The sequence below is a fragment of the Primulina eburnea genome, chromosome 16, assembly GCF_022965805.1.
Source record: "Primulina eburnea isolate SZY01 chromosome 16, ASM2296580v1, whole genome shotgun sequence".
Lineage (NCBI taxonomy): Eukaryota > Viridiplantae > Streptophyta > Magnoliopsida > Lamiales > Gesneriaceae > Primulina > Primulina eburnea.
Genome location: NC_133116.1, coordinates 4,133,684 through 4,153,240, shown reverse-complemented (window position 1 = coordinate 4,153,240; position 19,557 = coordinate 4,133,684). Strand labels below are relative to the sequence as shown.

The following is a 19,557-nucleotide window of genomic DNA, read 5'->3' as shown; positions in this document are numbered from 1 at the left end:
ATTAAAATTGTAAAAAAAAAACAATATATATATATATTAAGAGTATATTGTAGCATGTACAGTTGTTTTCTGATATGTAGGAAATGAAACATAGAAAGTTGTTGTTTTTCAATTTCTTGAGGAGCTACTTTATGTTGTTTGAAGATCTGCACTTCGTGTTGTTCCTGGTTCAATAGATGTTCAACTCGAAACACGACGACGTGATAGATTCCGGGGAGTTCATCATATCATTGAGCTTATTCCATCCCAGTACTCCTCGAGAAGAGAAAGCCATTTTTATGGACAAAATAGTACCTTTCCTAGTTCAATTTTATTGCACTAAAATGGATGCATATAAGCATGGCACAATTTAAAGAAACTTTTTTTGTTGATGATATTACAGTCGCATTTAAGATACACGACATCGGGAACACTGGCTTCATCCAAAAAGAAGGGATAAAGAAGATGATCACAGAATTGCTTACTGAGACAAACTTGATCCTATCTGCTGATAGATAAGGCATGTAACCTGTCAAATATTGTTCTTTTATGTTATTTATGTAAGGTCTTTTTTGGATATTTTACTGGGGTTGGGGGTGTGGAATGCAAATAATTAAAGTTAAAACTTGCTATATTTTGTGCAGACATTTGAGGAAGAAGATTCAGAAAGAGATGGCAAGATAGATATTTTGTCTCGTTCTTTAACAATGAAGTAATTCTTGATCTCAACCATCATTATTCAATTAACATAATCAAATCACATCTTCTTCAATGAAAAACCAATATCAAATCTCGAAAACCTCCCGATTTAAGTTTCAAAACACGGAACGCCCTTGTAAGGTTCAACTTCTTCCATGAAAAATCCTGTGTCAAAAATCACGTAGCTCTAGAGTCTAGATTCATAAATTTTTCAGAGTCGGGTCGGTGCAGCTAAGAGAGTGTATGCTTTTCCATTTCAGGGACTTGACAACTGCATTTCCTAGTTATGTGCTGAGATCAGAAAAGGAAGAAGAAATTGTCGACTAGCTTTTCAACTGATCACTAACTAGTCATAGTATGAAATGTGCAGACTTCTTTCTATGTACATCGTTTCAATGAGCTCTAACAAATGAAGCAAAAAATTGACAAACTTATAAATCCAAGGGGTATTAACACACTTCTCATCTGTATTATTTGCACAGAGAATTTTATTATATCAAGAATTCAAGATCTACAAATGTCTGCGTCGACTTTTCGGATCATCTTTTAGCTTTCTTGTCTAACAAGTCCTGCAAATTCGTGGGGTAGCACATGCTAGTGTGAACCCCGGACCAAACGTTATCTGCTAGGATCTCATTGACGGTATCCGTTGGATGAAATTGGTCCCACCAAATATGACTAGAAGCATTACCGCAAGCCATATCGGGGGAAATGCACATTATCCACCCTTTGTATTTTCCAAAGCCACAGCATGCATCAGTCGTGACATTAAATCCTGTAAAGGGCGGCTATTGAAAATAGCATTTGACAAAATGTTGCGAAAACATGTTCGTTAAATGATATCAAGAATCGTGAATTCTTACCATAACGGTTGTGATTCTTTATAATGTCCATAGAGCCTTCAAATGCATCACAAAATATCACGTTGGCTTCGGGAAGTTCATGATTAAGTTCCTCTACTATGAATCTCATAGCAAAGTTGAACTCCAGTATCATGTCATTGATCGTCTCGATGCACTCCCCATTCTTGCTTTGATACATCCACAAGTAATATGGAGCACATCCTATTGGGGCTAGTCCCATCACAACCACATTTCTAACATTTGTATTGTACAGATTCTGCAAAATAAGAGTAAATTGAGTTCAGGCTAGCTCTAGCTAGATTTTCGCCTTTTGATGACGTAAAATCATTATATGACATTCAAATGGATCTGGTGCCACGTTGATTAAGTAGTGTAATAGTAAGCCTCCCATCAAAATGTAAAATTATTTAAACTTCATGTAGTTTGTTAAAGATAATAAATTTATTACCTTAATCTCCTGCTTCATCGTTTGAGAAAGAAATTGGTTGAAACTCCACGGCAGATACAAAGATTGTACACTAGATACGTTTCGGAGATAGTAGTGTATGTAGTCGTTGCTTCCGATTGAAATGTAGAATATGGAGTTTGAGATAAGATCATACGCTGCATCCTCACCCATACTAAGAATGAACTGTTGAGATGTATCCATAACCTGCTGAATTTGCTGAGTGAGGGATATATGTTGCCCCTGTAGAAGTTTGTCAAAACAAAATAATGGTGAGATTGTAAGACCGAGTATCTGCCATTGCGTTGTGGTAATGGTCCAATTCAAATTCTAAACCATATCGCAGCGCAAGCAATGCGTTCTGATCAGTGTGGCAACATAAGACAGTTGGAAAGCTTGTTGCTACTCAATAAATATGAAGTCAGTATATGGAACTAAACGATGCACTAGAATTTGGTTCTTGAACATCATGAGCTTTAATTAAGGGCAATAAAATTGCGAGATGCGATGCATTTGGACAACTGTATTAGCTTTTTATCATAAGAGAAATCGCAGCATCTTGTAACATAATACAGTGAAGTTGAAGAGCACGGTGAAATTGACCAAGTTCATCAAAGTTTCAGTCATACTATCTAAAATACTTGTTGTCAGTTCGAATGTTGAAGTAAAAAAAATATTAAATTGCTGTTTTGAAGGAAATTTTTACCAATTCAGAGCCACTGGAGAAGATGATCCCTGCACCAGCAGAGGCATAGTTGACTCCTTGGACCATATCCTCCACCGAGCCTGTCTCCCCTAGGTAACTGGGCACAAATGGCAGTCCAAGATGCAAAGCTGTTAAAGCCATATAAATAAAAAAATGGTAAGAATAAAGAGAAACAAAAATCAAGAAGTGCATTCCTGTAATCATGGCACTGAATTGTTAAAGCCCAAGAATCTCCACTTCATGTAGCCATTAATTCAATCCAACTTCATAATAAAGATTCAAGAATAGAAGGCAAAACTTCAAAATTTATGTTCACCAAGAAACAAAAGAACATGAATATTTTTCCAGTTTCCACGGATTCCACACCACATCATCACCCAAGAACATCCAGAAGGTGGGCATTTTAGTGATGTGGTTCACATAAAACTTGGGAATGCCGATTAAAAAAAAACTAAGGAACGCAAAAAATATTTCAAATTGCAATAGTATATCTTCTAAAATTAGTTTTCCACTCCATATCGTCATCCCAAGAACATCTAGAAAGTGGGAAAAATTTCATATTTCCTTGTAGTTCTTTTGAAAAAAGATAAATTTGTCCACCCCGAAAGATAATTCTAGCTGCATCCAGCCCAAGCTTTCAAAATGAACCGCAGTAATTAAACCACTATAGGTCCAAAACGAATTTCTCATGCAACAAAACCCGAAGAAGAACAAAATAATCAAGAAACAGAGCATTCAAACTACCCAGATAATCAACGGGAATCCTTCCATTGCAGAACCTTCCAGTGGGCCGATGAGTATCGAAATCTCTTCCATACGGAAGCCTATCAGCCCGAGCAAAAGTCCCGAGAAAATTATTCGTTCCGCAGTCCACAGAAGAGTCTCCTATAACAAACAATGCGGGGGCGAGAGGATTCAGATTTGGTACGGGGATCGATCTGGATTCGCTTCCATTACTCTCGAGTTCAGGATAGAGTTCGTCAACAATTTGTTGAGGGTAATTCAACGACGAAATCGGTTGGAGAAACAGGACTAGAATGAGGATCAAGATGTATCGGATTGTGGAGGAACCCATTAATGTCGAGCTCTGTTGAGTGTGTGGGAGTACTGTCTATTGGCGGGCTGTGGAGAAGGCGGTGGAAAATATTTTAAAATCCCGAAAATGACCTTCAATAAGTTGATTATGAGATCAATTAATTAAATTTTTTTTATGTATATTTATTTTAAGTTTATTGCAAATTATTTTGATATATACGTTTTTTGTTGAATTTTAAATTAGATTGTGCGTTGCTTCAATAATTTAAATGATACACATGTTGATATTTAATACGATAGTCGTCGAATATTCTAGCTCTTATTCAAGAGACTGGAATGAGTGGGAAAAACACGACAGTTGATTCATAAGATTAAGGTAGTGTTTGCAAGAGTTTATTTCAAGTATTTCTCAATTTCCACATAAAATTTCTAAACATTTAATTGAATAGAAGTTTAGAAGCACTTAAAATAAGCTCTTACAAATATTAACAAACTACTCAAATGGAACTGCATTTGACGAGTGTATTTTCAAAAATTGATTCATGAATGTGATATGAGTAAATCGGCATTCGGCTCGAAGATATTAATTTCGAAAAGAGTTTTTCTAATACATTGTTGGAATAATTGATCCTTGATCTCGTAAGGAATTTGACATTACCTATAACAATTTGCCTTTGTTTCTTTTTTATGACATTTTTTTAAGAAATCCGCAGTGACATTCTCGAGGCTAATTGCACCAAAACCTATTGTGAAAAGTCTAAAAGACATATAATCTTCTAAAAAATAATAAAAATAAATATATATACATATATCCTCCAATAATTTACCAGTAAATTGTATTAGCAATATTCATGTAATATAGTGTAATGTTTGATCGTTTCTTCTACTCAATAATTTTGCTCTCACTAATTTCTGATATCAATTGCAAAAAAAAATTACTATTTTATCAGTCCAATTCATGATTTCTCTAAACATAAAACTAAATAAAAGAAACAATAAATGTGACTATATCATTGCACACTAATTACCAAAGCTGATATAAAGTTCAAGGAAGAACCTTATTCCATTGTTATTGATTTTGAAACTTTAAACGTACTTGGCAACAAATATCCGAAGCCCCGAATGTAAAAGAAAATCCTTCTTTGTTTAAAAAAAATAAGAAAGCATTTTTCTTATAAAACGAAGTGGTTATTCAAATAAAATAATTGTAATATATTTTTTATGAATTTTTCCTAAACTATGACCTTTCTCGACTCAAGTAATGTTTTTCCTTCGATGAAAAAAGAGCTTAAATTAGGGCATCCCGACCCGTAAATTTGTGGTAGTGGCATTTGCAAGGTGACAGAGTGGGGCTCAAAAGAAATTTGCCCCACTCCTTAGGGATTGGAAGTAAAGGAAAAATCTCGAAAGTTTTTGTTTTTTTATTGAGAAAATAAATCCATCAAGTATTTATGATGAAATCCATAATATATAGCCATAGTACCAAGAATAAAAACATTATATTTATAAAAATATAAATTACAAAAAAATTTCTAACGGCAGCTCGTGTTATTATTTATCCATTCAATATTTTCCAAGATAATAGTCTCAATGCGCGAATGTCGGGAAGTTTACCAGATTCAATTACACACAACAAATAAGCACAACAAATAAGCCAACTAGCTATACACAGATATCATTCGATTAGAAAAGATAATATCTTAGTTGTCAATACTGCAAGTAAGACGCAAAGAAAGACAGAATTTTAAACCAGAGGTGGTGATCTTTACTGCGAACGTAGCTCCATGGACCACAGGTTGGCTAACGTGTGATAGTTAATAGTGGAGACGACCCCTCACCCATGGCACGGTATGTTGATCAACTCCATTTCTTTTTCCCCCATTATTCGGTTTGGAAAACACCTTCATCCTCTGCTCCTTCATGTTAGCAAACAGTGAGTCTAACGTTTGAGTCCTCTGCTTGGCCACAGCATTTGCTTGACGCGCCGGTTTCTGCGAGCAATTACAAAATACAATTTAGGATCCCAAATTCAAATTTTACTCCAGTAAAGCCCAAATAAAATGAGGATTAATGACGAGAGAAAAATTTGCACTCCTTTAACAATGTGTGTAGTGTTTATGGATGTAAAGAAGTATACATACATTCACAGTGAAACCACCTCGATTGGAAGCATTCTGAACTGGCGGGGCACCAACCCTGCATACATGGAACAAAGCATGATTGGAAACAAAAAATGAAAATGATCGCACAACACTAACCAGGGTATTGAAGACATCCAATATCATGAGACAAATATTGGTATGGCAGTCACAAATCATGGTAGATGCAACCTTTCAGCTTGAACCAACAAGAGCAAGATAAACCATACCAGAATCAAAGGTGGATCTCATATCTTTTTATTCATTAAAAAACTTGTATTCTGACCAGCATATAAAGAAACACTCTTCAGGAAGCAGGAAATAATCCCTCCCTAAACAGTCTGATATGCAAATGACTCGTAGGAACAGTAGATGAAACTTGACAAGCAGAACGGAACCACCACGAGAAGTACCACAGCTTAAACCGGCTTTTCAGTATCAATATTTACCAATAACATGAGAAAATTCAACTGGACTACACATGCTGCTCAAGCTTCTTGAAAAATAGCTTCACAAAATAACATGTAACCTCCAAAATGCACCATCTAATTCATTATTTTGAGAATTCATCCCAAGCTCAAAAGCCACTACAGCTTATGTTTGTAACCATTAGTTTCCAATGTAACAACAATTCAGAACCCAAACCATCAAAGCAATGCCAGTACGGAAACTATCATCAAACAACAAAAGAGCAAGGAGTCTAGATAATAATTGTCCAACATGCTACACATGGGCAGCTTCCGATAGGAACCATATTAAGGTACAAGAGAGAATTTTCCCGTATCAACTTTATTTTCCACCCCCAATGGGACAAGCTTGTTGGCATATGAGTTTCAAAGCAAAAGGACCTATTTGTAGCATCAGAAGTTAGCTATGGTACAGAATCATCAGCGAGATTACACTTGAAATAAGGTCACATTTCTACAATGTTGCATCTGTCACAGACCACCAACAACAAATATCGGTGTCACTGACGTATGAACGTCATATTCAGTAACAAACCAAATAATTGCACCATGGCATCAACTGTATATTGTATGCAACTCTGTTAGTCAACAGTTAACTTTCATACACTCAGTCAACGGCAAATCAACTTCCCCCTCCATCAAAAGCCAATTCAACATTTCCTACACACATGAATGTGATGAATACTACTTCCAAAAGATTAGCTTGGCAGAATGACAACGGTTTACGTGTCAACTTTGAACATTCAAAAGCACCAGACAATGCCCTTACACCCACAGAATGCAGGACCGGTAACTGCATGCTTTTGAAAACAGACAAGCAGTGGCACACCACAAAATGAACGACGACTAACCAAAATTACCTGCACCAAATCAAAAAAAATTATCTGAAACAATAACCATGCATTCAAAAGAATTATAATAGTTATTTTCAGCAACAGCCTCCGTAAAATAGTGAACGTAAATTACCTTGGTTTATTAACACTGAAAGTCCTATTTCTGTTAAAACCTCTATTGCGAACAGGCACAGCTGCAGCCTTTCTAGCAGCCTCAGTTGCCAAAGGAAACTGGTTTCCTTGAAAGTTTGACCTCCTCCGAGCAAGAACTCCCTAACAAAGGAGAATAAGATATTAGATGAACCACTCATATCATAGAATAAATAACTCTTAATGCCTATAACTGATGGAATAGTTATCTTCTGCCTTGTTTATACCTGTCTAATGGAGGATCTGGTATCCATAAATTTTCTCAGTCTTGCGGATTTATCTTGGGTAGCATTGTTAACGAACTTTTGACTCCGATTCTGTCGTAATCGGATGAGTAATTATTCGATCCAGATGTGTAAAAAAAATCTCAGTAGAAAAAGAAAAGGGTCGAGAAAAATCAAAGACCGAATCTCACCGAAACTCTTTGCTTCTTAGGCTTAGCATCTTTAGTCTTCGACATTTTAATAATATCATCTGTATCAAAAGTAACAGCACAAGACATGAGCAACATAATAATAGATTATTAGTGTTAACACAAATAACTGTAACAAAAAGCTAAAATAAACGCATACCCAATGTCATATCCATTTTCTTCTCTGTAAGTGCAATAGCTTCAGTAATGACCGGCTTAGATCCCATCTGAAATGTAAAAAGGGACTGTCAGGAAAATAGAACCATCGTATAACATGCCCAAACCGGATTTGATAAGACTCTTTAGCTCACAAAAATACTACCATACGCATCAAGCGCAGTGAAATTACGGGAAAATAAAAGGGCGAAAAGAAAAAGGGATTTTATAACAAAACCGTATATTTATATAACAGCCTCAATCTCTCAAGACAAGTTTTTTCATTAAAAAAATTACCAACTTTCCTATATTTTCAACTCCATAACAAATTTCGAAGAAAACTGCAATATAAACCACATATTATCGCACTTGTTGAATCTAGGATTTCTTCCAAAAAAACCTACCACAATTCCGAAAAACTAAACATTTGGAACTCCGTAACATCACTAAAAGGGTCAAAAACCAATTACGTAGAGATAAGCACAAATCATAAAAACGTCGTAAATATGAGAGCACGCTAACAAAAAAAAATGAATACAGGCACGTAAGATAAGAATCGAACCTCGAAGCTACAACTACCTAAGCGATTGAATTCCGGAAAGAAAGTTTGAAGAAACTAGGGTTAGGTTTTCACACAAATACGAATAAGATATGGTTTATCCTCTTTCTTATTTGCAGTATAATTGAACTTGTACTGCCATATAACAAGTTTGTCTCATAATTAAGAATGAGTAAGTTTGTCTGAAATGATGTCACGAATCTTTATTTGTGAGATGAATCAACCCTACCGATATTCAAAAAATATATTATTCTTAGCATAAAAAATAATATTTTTTTCATGGTCGACCCAAATAAGATATATGTCTCATAAAATACGACCCGTGAGACCGTCTCACACAAATTTTTGTCATTAAAAATATGCAATGGTTAAAGATTAAAATTTTAGTTTTTAAACAATATATTTTCATGATAATAAAAAAAAAGTTAAATTGATTATATAATTTGAGAGCATAAGTTTGAATGGTCCTCTTGGTATAGTTGAATATGAAGTCTTTCGCGACAGAGAGCGGGTTCGCTGTTGGGTTTCTCCACCGTGGCCAGGGAGGAGACCTATGGAAAATGAGAATTTTCATATCTGAAAACTTATGAGGACCAAGTAAATCATGGTGGTTTAGTTGTTACATTTTTAATTAAGGCAAAAACTTGTGTGAGACGGTCTCACGGGTCATATTTTGTGAGACAGATCTTTATTTGGGTCATCCATGAAAAAATATTATTTTTTATGCTAAGGATATTACTTTTTATGGTGAATATGGGTAGGGTTGACCCGTCTCACAGATGGCAAAAACTTGTGTGAGACGGTCTCACGGGTCGTAGTTGTGAGACGGATCTCTTATTTGGATCATCCATGAAAAAGTATAAGTTTTTATGCTAAGAGTATCACTTCTTATTGTGAATATGGGTAGGGTTGACCCGTCTCACAGATCAAGATCCGTGAGACGGTCTCACATGAGACTTACTCCTCACAGATTGAGATCCGTGAGACGGTCTCACATGAGACCTACTCTTTAATTAAAGTAAGAATATTTTGTTATAATTGAGTTTCGATCGAGATCTCGTCTCATATCTTATATTATTAGATGATTATAATTTATAAACCATCATTTATCCAATCAAATTCTGCAGATAAAGAAAAACACAAAATTATATTACGATTTGCAGATAAAGAAAAACACAAAATTATATTACGAAATAGTTTATTCTCATACCCAGAGGTATCCTGGTATGACATCTTTTTTAAGCTTTTCACATAAATTTCATCCTTGCCACCCAATTTCCAATTTTGTTCAGTTTTTTATTTTCGAGAAAAATCCCGGGTGGCCATTCACTTCTTTGTCTATGCTTTTAGACCTTCATTGTTATTGTTATTAGGATGAGAAATTGCTTAAATAAAACACAATGCGACCTTGAAATGCAGCATATTTCATCATATCATAAATTTTCGCGAAACGGTCTCATAGATCAATTTCGTGAGATGGATTAAAAAAAAATTACTTTTCATGACAAAAATATTATTTGTTATTATAAATATAGATAAAGCTACTAATCTCACGGAAAAAAAATCAGCCATCAACCCCTATATTAATCAGTATGACATGTATCAAGATCCCATTTATGGTAATAAAAAGCTTTTTCAAAGGTATTTTATGGCATCATTTCTCACCGTTGTACGTATTACGAATATAACTTTCTGAATTATCATAAAGCATTGCAAAAATATAATACTTTTTTAACTATATAATAATATACAAAAACTTTTGTAAAACTGTATGAAACAAATATCTAATTTGACTAATGAAAAATATTATTTTTATATTCAAAATATTATTTTTTATTACAATAAATCATTTTTTATTAGTTACGTTATGAAAAAATATTGTGTAATAAAATATTATTTTCTTTCTCAAAATTATATAATATAATATATGTTTATTTGTAAAAATATTAGTTTTATATTAAAAATATTATTATTTTTGTTATAAGTATATACCAGATCAATTACAGATATAAGTCCGTGAGACCGTTACAAATAAAACAATGTCATAATGCTACGTTTTACATACAAAACATATGACTGATAACTAGCAAAAATAACTCAAAAGTGCAGAGGGTTTGAGCAGAAATTCTTGATTGTTGTACATCCTGTTGAAATATGAATGGGGTAAAAGTAATTAAAGAAAGTATCAGCGAATAAAAAGACAACAAAAATGAATTGACCAAAGTCTTTCAATTAAAATTGTAGTGTTACATTATTGGAGGCATAGTTTTCAGCCGATAAATAGACGAAACCACCTTGGTTATTTAGATGATTTACCAAGTACTCCATGCAAATTATTGGATAGTTTCGAAGAATTTATTGACAAAAGAAAGAAGAGTCGCACTTCAGTTTTCGCCATAAATCCACTTCTCAGCATTGCTTGCGTAACTAACCAACTCCTCAGGTTTAAACCATAAGTTGATTTCATCCTTTGCCGTCTCTGGGCCGTCACTGCCATGAATTATATTTCTGGAAGCAATAATAACAATGACAGCATCATGTTAGCAATGGAAAAACTCGATTAATTGTATTGACACTAGCATGAAATGTGAAAAGAGCAAACCAGATCTAGCAAAAAATAATGCAAAATGACAGTTTTAGATTCTTTTACTTTATTTCAAGTCATGCAAGTATTTGTCCCGCCAATAACTGTTAAGTTTCGACTTAACATTGTTACAATTCGGCCTTCTGATTTTTCTACATTCTGGCATTGTGAACGATGATATTTTACCACGCCAAAAAACCCAAAACCAAGCTAATTAAGAGCATACCTTCCAACCACGACTGCTAGATCACCTCTGATCGTTCCAGGTTCTGATTTCTGTGGATCTGTAGCTCCAATGAGCTTACGGCCGTATTTGATCACTCCTTCACCTTCCCAAACCTGAATCAGCACACTGGAGTAAATCAGGTTATTGCCAAAGATTGTGTATAGAGTCTGCAAGTGAGTGCTTATATATTCTAACCATGCCAATAACTGGTCCAGAGCTTAGGAAATCACACAGCCCATTAAAGAAAGGCCTTTCCTTGAGGTCATGATAATGTTTCTGCGCAAAATCCTTTGAGGGAATGATGATCTTGATTCCCACGAGCTTGAAGCCTTTCCGTTCAAACCTGGATATGATTTCCGAAATCTGAAACCATCAGAAACTTGGTCAGATTAAATATTTGAATACACGCAGATATATAGAAGTGTCTGGCATTCCTAAACCCGAAACATATAGATGGTTCCAAGATTTTTTTATTCTGTGGATTTTTATGGTCTTAATCAACACGTAGTAAGACCAAACCACATTAGACACTTCTTCCTAGGTCATTCTGTTATGGGGATAAGTAAATGAAAATAAACATTATGCCATGTACTAACTCTCGTGAATACCAATCGAGCAACAAATATAACCACTGCTCGATAGCCTTTTTATAGGATTTGAAAGAATTTTTAAAAGAAAAAGCTCGACAGAACGATACCAAGCCCCTTTGCACTCCATCCGGCTTGATGGCGATAAAAGTTCGCTCCATCTACAAAAGTAACAATGCAGCTTCATGCATCAGAAAGGAACAAAGAAACCATACAGACGGCAAGACAAGGAATGTTTGGTAGAAGTACCTCTGCTGCGTGCGCCTCCTGTTCCCGAAGCATTAAAGCTGTAACACAGAAAATAAAATTTTAGTGCTTACTGGTGCTCAGGTTTCATATCTTTGGCAAATCAAGCTACATGACTGAAACTTGAATAAACCGTAAAATAACAGCAGAACAAACAGCTTCTGAATTGCATACAGAAGGCACATAATAGGGAACCAGGGGTAAATTATAAACTTGAAAATAATGGAGGCTCGTGGATGAAGTAGCTTTCTTGAAAGTCCATAAACACACCCAATTTCTAATGTAATGCAAGGAAATTTTCATCCCGTTACATTGCAGAAGCTTATAACAGTTGGTGTAGAAGAGGCACCGGATGCACAATGCCGATGTTAAGCAAGGGACAAGGCAGCTCTTCCTTTTTATCTCTCCAGCATTCCACTAATTAAACTGATAGAGCGGGGTTTGAAAAAAGAAATCAAAGGCAGCCAAATGACGATAAAAAGCAAGCATTCATCTATGATAAAGTACAGCATTTCTATGGAAAAGAAATTCATTTTAGAAGGGAACGTGCTATAACCTGCAGCAGGAAGGGATAAGGCCCCAGAAAGCCAAACCTTATATGCCTTTCCTGACTCTGTTGCACCATATGAAGCTAAAGATGAAATTCTTCCTCTGCATGAAACCGAAGCTGCAGCAGCAGCATGACCTCCTGCAATAATGAAGTTACTCAACTTCTGTTGTTCTTAGCATGTTAAGGCAAAACGACACATTTCAATTTTTGCTCAAATAATTTATTATTAAATGAGAAACAACAGGCTCTGATAGTTCAGCACATATTCACAACACCACCATTCATTCAGGCTGCATGTGTCCACGGATGTCATAGCTGGCCCGATCAATCATTTTTTAATTACATACTCATGACATAAAAACAAAAAAAAATTCGAAATCTAGCTCGTTCAATCACTCATAACTCTCAATAAAAATCGTTCTCTTCTAAGAATATCGTACAAACCACGGCACTAGAAATTTAATAGGGGGTGAGACTTTATAGAAAAAACCACACAGAAATTGAAAATTTAGAAGCTAGAGAACATTATTCACAAAATTAACGGAAACGCCTGCCCCTTGTACACAATCAAGCAACTAGGAGGCATTGTGCGCAAAAAACAAAAACATCGAAGCATCTAAACAAATTCCAAATCAACTAATCAAACAGCAGTTACTTCATGACCAATCCAAACTTTCAGTGATTAACTGATCAGATCAATTAAATGAGTCATAAACACAACTAAAACTGAATAACTGCAATATTCACATTTTAAAACGATAACTAACCACCCCACTCCTGGAAAATTCAAACAGCAATCACGCATACATAAAACTCTAAGCGATCAGATCTAATTAAATCTCCATGCATTGCTCATCAGTAAATGCTGTAAAGACGAACAATAGCATACGGCTGAAAAGGCGCATATTCTAGAAAATCCTCCGATCAAGAATAAGCTAAAAAAATACCGGAAAACGAACGAGAGGTCCGCTTGGACGCAGCTGAAAGAAAAGATTTCGCAGATCTGCTGATTTGAGACCTCATCCTTCCAGCTCCACGATTAATCCTGGCGTGCGTGCGTTGTCTGGTTGAATGAATGAATAAGTGAAACAGCCGAAGCAGTGAATGGAAAGTGCAATGAGTGGTGACTTTTTTATGGTATAAAGTTTCACTGATTTTTTCAACGCCGGAAAGCTTGCAAAATTTGATTAATAGAGTGTCTAATGTGAGACCGTATCACGGATCATAATCTGTGAGATGGGTCAACCCTACCCATATTCACAATAAAAAGTAATACTCTTAGCATAAAAAGTAATACTTTTTCATGGATGACCCAAATAAGAGATCCGTCTCACAAATACGACCCGTGAGACCGTCTCACACAAGTTTTTGTCTTTTATTAAATTAAGTGGGGAGTAGAATATGTTTTCATATCCCAAATAATTTTTTGTAAGATTTTAAAAAACCTAATAATATCCAAACTCAATTTTTAAAAATTATATAAAAATATGAAAGTATCCAAATTTTCAATAAACTTCGATTGCTATATGAAAATCATTAAAAATTAAAAAAATATAATAGTTATATATAAGAACAAAAAATTTAATAAAATATATTTTTATGATAATTTTATTAAATAAAAAAGAATATTTTTGGAATTTGAGGAAAAAATTTATTTTTCAGAACATATAAGAGAACCTCCAGGTTAGTTATTCAACCTTTAACAACATAATAAATATAAATTCAAAGTATAAATATATTTATTTAATTAAAATTATGAAAATATAATCTGTTAAAAATAAAAACTAACGATAAAAGTAAAAATCTCAAACTCACAAAATATATTAAAATATACCATTTATAAAAATTTTTTCTACTTAATTGTGTTTTTCTTCACAAATTAAGAGACTTATTTACAAAATTTCTTTGGAAATAATCCAAAAAAAATACATCATTACATACATTGTCACATACTCATTTTCAATATTTACAACTCTTATTTTCAATATAATCTTATTTTTAGCCATTTTCAACACTTCTCCAATAATTGACTTTATTTTTAACCAGCAAACTTAGCAGCGAGATAGGTAACTAGGTATATTTTGCACTTTAGGGGGGTTCTTAAGAATCTACATGTGTCCCCCCCTATGGATAGCAATAGGAAAACAAAGAAACACAAACCATCTATTGACTGCAGATTATAGACTCGATGCACCCCCTCCATCGTAAAGCATCGGACAAATTTGATTTTTAAGTAAGTTATCTTGCACCATATATATAGAATATAGATATATATACTCACACACAAGAATGCCAAGAACAAGAGCAACCTTGCGCGAGCAAGTTGAATACCATGAACATCTTATTGCGATCAGAACCGACGACAACGAACATAATGCTGTTGTTATTTCCAGCTACATAAACTGGCTATGTACATGATATAACCTATTTTTATTGGTACCTATAGCTAAAGTCAGCACATATATGCACAGTTCATGGCACAAATTGTTGGATCACTTAAGTCATGCTTTTCTTGAATAATCTGAATTCGATACCAACTTGCAATCGATCTGCAATGTTGCCAACCAAGAATCCACCTGAAACAACACAAATAATACTTTGCTGTAGACAATACAAGTCAGAAAATAAGCATAAGTGCTACAACTCAAGGAGAATTAATAATATGGCAATACTACTCGCAGCCATGGCTTACAAACGAATAAACGATGGGCTCTCAAATGTATAACAAGTATTTTTTTTCTTTTGCTTCGTTCTTTTATAATTACACAATTCGGTGGTGGAGTGAGAGAGGAGCTGTAGAGACACTTGCCGTTAAAGCCCAAAGAAAGTGCTAGTCGTACACATTGGTTGTGGTAGTGACGTAGCGTTATTGGAAGGCAAACTTTTCAAGAGACATGGCACTTTACAAAGTAATTTTAATAGTCAAGTAACTCGCAACTTTGAATGAGGCTAGGACACGCATTTTATATCGAGTAAAAATTTCAGATTCACCTGTATTTTAGAGATGCTCGCGCATTCATATCGCATTCCATGACTTGTTAAGATGTAAAAGCAATGCCGAATTCCCTCATCTTCTCGTGTTAGGCAAGGGAGAGGACCAACTTCGACAATGTCAGATAGGAGAGTTGAGTCTTGAGGACTCAAATCTGAAAAACACAATTCCCTCTAAGAACGGTGCATTTGAAATCCACAATACAAACAAATGTAGAAAAGGGTGGTCACGTGTAAGAAAAACAAATCAAATTGAGGGCCAGAATCTAAAGAATCTGATTATTTGCTAAAAAGGGCAATATAATTGCATAAAGCTTGACAAGAAAAATTCCGAAGGTTCAATTACCTGTACTTGCCATATACAAATAGATACATGAGCCATGAAGAACTAGAAAGCGAGGAATCCAGTCATCAACTTCAGCATCATCAATCGGAAGAGGCTCTCCGGGTAATGCTGCCCATCTCTGCAAAAAAAAGAACAGAAAAAGTATATAAATAAAACTGTAGAATTCAATACCCAAAAGCATTAATATAAGAAACATCAATAATACCGTTCGTACGAACAAATAGCCCGTGAGACGAGCTGATCGCAAAATTTCATCAACATGCTCTAACCTGTGTAAAAATGATGAACATAAAAACTCAAAAATGTTATGTCTAATTTTTAGAAGCCTGTAGGTTTCGTCTCCTTCAAAAATCTATCAAGTCACGCCAAAGATCTTTCAAATCCTCTCACTTCAGCAAACCTGGTCCGCCCATTCTCGTGGTGAAGAGGTGGTTAGGACATATGAGGAGAAAATATAAATGCAATTTACAAAATGTAAATGAATAAATAAAAACAATATTTTGTTTCAATGAATGACACTCGTGAGACACCACATAGAAGGATTTGAACCGTCACAGAACGGAGAAGAAGACCATCTTTGAATGCATTATAAAGATATAAATAGATTTATCTCAAAGGGAAATAAAGAATGGATGTTGCAAAATAAATAGTTAAGAGTGAGGGTTTCCTTACTGGGCTTTATAGTGAGATTCTCTTTCTTCTAAAGCCCCTATTTCTGAACGTAGTGATGCTACCTCCACAGCAGTTAATACAACCTGCGAGTTTTAAAATTTTTAGTAGTCATAAACTAAAAATTGCATTGCCAAATGATTATCTGTCAAGCGTTCATGCAACCTTTTCCTGACCATTTGCACCTAAACCCCATGAAAGACCCTTTAGACTAAACAAGTTCAGCATGGATGCAGCGGTTTTGATTTTTTGGCGAGCCCACGTACGGCTGTGAGACCTAAGCTAAAGCAAACAAAAACAAACAGAATCAATCTGTTTTACATAAAATTTATATTCCGTTTAATAATTCTTGAAAGAACGCACCCCAAAACGCTAGAAGTTGTTAAATCTGTGGAACAAGATGTTTCGCTTCGAGGTGAATCTGCACCAGAAGTTGACTCGGCAAAATGATCCGGAAATATTTGTATTCCACGAGGACCATCACCCATTAAGCTTAACTTTGGAAGTGAAACCTTCGCAGAATAATATAGAAAAGTCAAGGTCCACTATCAAACATGGGAGAACGATGTTATCTCCACAAGTTCTGCGATCAAAACTTCAACCTCATTACGAAGAATGACTGTCCGATCACGAAAATGATGACCAAATGTCACACGAAGATCTATACTTAAAACTGATCATTACAAGCCACACCAACTATCAACCCAAATTTTTTGTTTTGTATTTTTAACAGCAAGACACCAAGCAATATAAAAGGCAAACTTGAGCAAGTTATTATCTCTAATCAAGGATTCCAAGTGAGAGTTGAATATAAATAGGTTGAACACGATAATAACTTGATAGCTCTGAAGTAGTTCTTGAGTCCAAAGAGCTATAAATCTAGATCTCTCAAATGCATCACAAACAGGACAAATCATTGGTAAACCATGGACCAAAGCTTAAGGTTCTTTTTTACCGATTGATCAACGCATAAATTATCAATATCAAAAGCTTCCAAACATGTATACCAAACAGATCCCTATAACATCCCTCCTAAGCGAATAGGACAAAACTCTTCAGCTAAAGTAATAACTTCATCAGTTTCGCTTGATTTCGGAAAAATCAACACCCCTTTTCCAATCTCACAAAATATTTCACACTAAAAATTCACTTGACCAAATATCTATAAGCACAGGCACACACGCATAAATCCAGTACCGATAAACGCAATCAGATTTTTGAATGAATAATCAAAACTCTCACCTCATAGAACTTGGAGCCAAGGCCCAGATTACAATTTCACTAGAAATACCAAAAATAATTTACAATAATTTTTTTCTTTTATTGTTTTGGCAGATGATGAACTTGGCGAGACGGAGTTGATCTTCAGGTGGAGCTGTTGACACAAGTCATATAATTGGTGCATCCTTGAAATTACTCTTATGCACCTAGATTGCTCCGCTTGCGGAATTCTGTTTGGAGGCTATTTTAGTAATATCAGATGCCGCATGGGTCGGATAGTCGGATGCTATCGTTCTTTTTCTTTGGTGCGAAGGAATTGATCACCATTATGATAACAGTTCTATCCACTTCAGAATTTTTCGTGCACTTTTTTTAAAAAAAATTACAAATTTCTTTTTTGTAATTTTGTTTCTTTAAGATGTTCAATTTTAATTTTAATAATATATTGGCAAAAATTTGTGTGAGACGGTCTCACGGGTCTAATTTGTGAGACGGATATCTTATTTAGGTAATCCATGAAAAAGTATAATTTTTTATGTTTAGAGTATTACTTTTTATTGTGAATGTGGGTGGGATTGACTCTTCTCACAAATTAGTATCCGTGAGACGGTCTCACATGAGACTCACTCTAATATATTTTGTAATTTTTTTTGATAATTTTATTCATTTTTTTAATTATCAAAAATGATAATGTGATAATTACAAATAACACCATCTCAAAATCACGTCACAAAAAATTGACTAAATTCGAAATCTCATGTGATTTTATATTACAAGTTCACAGGAAAAATAAATTTTGGATCGGAATGGAAAATATAATGCCCTAAAATCATATGCGTTCTAAAAACTTTTAGACTCTTTAAGTATTTAAAATATTTATTCGAAGAAAAAATTTGCTAGAATCGATCAAAAATTAACTATTTTTCAATATCGGGAGAAAGGAGAAAATTTTAAATAAAAACAAAAGTAGTATGTTTTGTCGTGAGAGTGAGTCTCACGTGAGACCGTCTCACGGGTCATAATCTGTGAGACGGGTCAACCCTACCTATATTCACAATAAAAAGTAATACTCTTAGCATAAAAAGTTATACTTTTTCATGGGTGATCCAAATAAGAGATCCGTCTCACAAAATACGACATGTGAGACCGTCTCACACAAGTTTTTGCCTTTTTGTGAAATGATATCATATGGATATATTTGTGTGATATTTCGATCTGATCTATATTTATTATAAAAAATAATAATTTTGATATAAAAATAATATTTTTTAAAAATTTATTTCATAAAATAAATAATGACATGTGAAACCGTCTCATATATATTTTTTTGAAATATCTACATTATATCATTAAATTTAGACAAAAACTTGTGTGAGACGGTCTCACGAGTCGTATTTTGTGAGACAAGTCTCTTATTTGGGTCATCGATGAAAAATATTACTTTTTATGCTCAAAGTATTCCTTTTTATTGAGAATATGAGTATGTTGACTCATCTCACGGATAAAAATTCATGAGAACGTCTCACAAAAGACGTATTTTTCATAACGTATCTTAACTGACATGTTCAACTATACTTAAATTTATGAAATTGTTTCACAAAGGATCTATTTTTAAATTTAAAAAACATGAAATAATTAATTTTTGATATTATGACCAGTGACCACGGCCCGTCGATGAACTAATTTACACATATG

General features: G+C 34.4%; 3 protein-coding genes across 6 annotated transcripts; all 3 read right to left on the bottom strand.

Annotated features, from left to right (window-relative positions):
• Window positions 1-878: 878 nt before the first annotated feature.
• LOC140816908 (GDSL esterase/lipase 7-like) lies at window positions 879-4,050 on the bottom strand. Of its 2 annotated transcripts, none has more exons than XM_073176403.1 (5): window positions 3,437-4,046; window positions 2,693-2,820; window positions 1,990-2,229; window positions 1,542-1,797; window positions 879-1,453 (listed from the first exon to the last, which is right to left on the bottom strand). In XM_073176403.1, the coding sequence occupies exons 1-5, from the start codon at window positions 3,765-3,767 to the stop codon at window positions 1,218-1,220; spliced, it is 1,191 nt and encodes a 396-aa protein (XP_073032504.1). In that variant the 5' UTR covers window positions 3,768-4,046; the 3' UTR covers window positions 879-1,217. The 2 variants fall into 2 exon arrangements, with proteins under 2 accessions (XP_073032504.1, XP_073032506.1); XM_073176405.1 differs by having other exon boundaries at window positions 1,373-1,466; window positions 3,437-4,050.
• A 1,200-nt stretch (window positions 4,051-5,250) lies between these two features.
• LOC140816281 (uncharacterized) lies at window positions 5,251-8,582 on the bottom strand. 2 transcript variants are annotated; one of them, XM_073175426.1, is made up of 7 exons: window positions 8,446-8,582; window positions 7,888-7,954; window positions 7,731-7,789; window positions 7,543-7,632; window positions 7,299-7,438; window positions 5,869-5,923; window positions 5,251-5,718 (listed from the first exon to the last, which is right to left on the bottom strand). In XM_073175426.1, the coding sequence occupies exons 2-7, from the start codon at window positions 7,952-7,954 to the stop codon at window positions 5,542-5,544; spliced, it is 588 nt and encodes a 195-aa protein (XP_073031527.1). In that variant the 5' UTR covers window positions 8,446-8,582; the 3' UTR covers window positions 5,251-5,541. The 2 variants fall into 2 exon arrangements, with proteins under 2 accessions (XP_073031527.1, XP_073031528.1); XM_073175427.1 differs by having other exon boundaries at window positions 8,463-8,542.
• Window positions 8,583-10,652: 2,070 nt separating this feature from the next.
• LOC140815948 (uncharacterized) lies at window positions 10,653-18,041 on the bottom strand. Of its 2 annotated transcripts, XM_073174995.1 has the most exons (15): window positions 17,884-18,041; window positions 17,005-17,153; window positions 16,807-16,918; window positions 16,645-16,727; window positions 16,178-16,241; window positions 15,973-16,090; window positions 15,627-15,781; window positions 15,174-15,211; window positions 13,583-13,653; window positions 12,642-12,773; window positions 12,089-12,126; window positions 11,950-12,000; window positions 11,448-11,615; window positions 11,253-11,365; window positions 10,653-10,950 (listed from the first exon to the last, which is right to left on the bottom strand). In XM_073174995.1, the coding sequence occupies exons 2-15, from the start codon at window positions 17,127-17,129 to the stop codon at window positions 10,827-10,829; spliced, it is 1,392 nt and encodes a 463-aa protein (XP_073031096.1). In that variant the 5' UTR covers window positions 17,130-17,153; window positions 17,884-18,041; the 3' UTR covers window positions 10,653-10,826. The 2 variants fall into 2 exon arrangements, with proteins under 2 accessions (XP_073031096.1, XP_073031095.1); XM_073174994.1 differs by lacking the exons at window positions 10,653-10,950; window positions 11,253-11,365; window positions 11,448-11,615; ... (2 more) ...; window positions 12,642-12,773; window positions 13,583-13,653 and having other exon boundaries at window positions 14,927-15,211; window positions 17,005-17,186; window positions 17,884-18,029.
• Window positions 18,042-19,557: the final 1,516 nt, after the last annotated feature.

Excerpts from the sequence above, each read along its gene's own strand:
- LOC140816908 (XM_073176403.1), bottom strand. The coding sequence starts at position 3,767 with ATGGGTTCCTCCACAATCCGATACATCTTGATCCTCATTCTAGTCCTG. Across the intron at positions 2,821-3,436 it reads GATTCCCGTTGATTATCTGG|CTTTGCATCTTGGACTGCCA; the intron begins GTAGTTTGAATG and ends TGGCTTTAACAG. Across the intron at positions 1,454-1,541 it reads AAAGAATCACAACCGTTATG|GATTTAATGTCACGACTGAT; the intron begins GTAAGAATTCAC and ends CGCCCTTTACAG.
- LOC140815948 (XM_073174995.1), bottom strand. The coding sequence starts at position 17,129 with ATGGGTGATGGTCCTCGTGGAATACAAATATTTCCGGATCATTTTGCC. Across the intron at positions 12,127-12,641 it reads CTTATCCCTTCCTGCTGCAG|CTTTAATGCTTCGGGAACAG; the intron begins GTTATAGCACGT and ends TCTGTGTTACAG. Across the intron at positions 12,001-12,088 it reads AGGAGGCGCACGCAGCAGAG|ATGGAGCGAACTTTTATCGC; the intron begins GTACTTCTACCA and ends TTACTTTTGTAG.
- LOC140816281 (XM_073175426.1), bottom strand. The coding sequence starts at position 7,954 with ATGGGATCTAAGCCGGTCATTACTGAAGCTATTGCACTTACAGAGAAG. Across the intron at positions 7,439-7,542 it reads CCAGATCCTCCATTAGACAG|GGAGTTCTTGCTCGGAGGAG; the intron begins GTATAAACAAGG and ends CTCCTTTGTTAG. Across the intron at positions 5,719-5,868 it reads GAGGTGGTTTCACTGTGAAT|AAACCGGCGCGTCAAGCAAA; the intron begins GTATGTATACTT and ends AATTGCTCGCAG.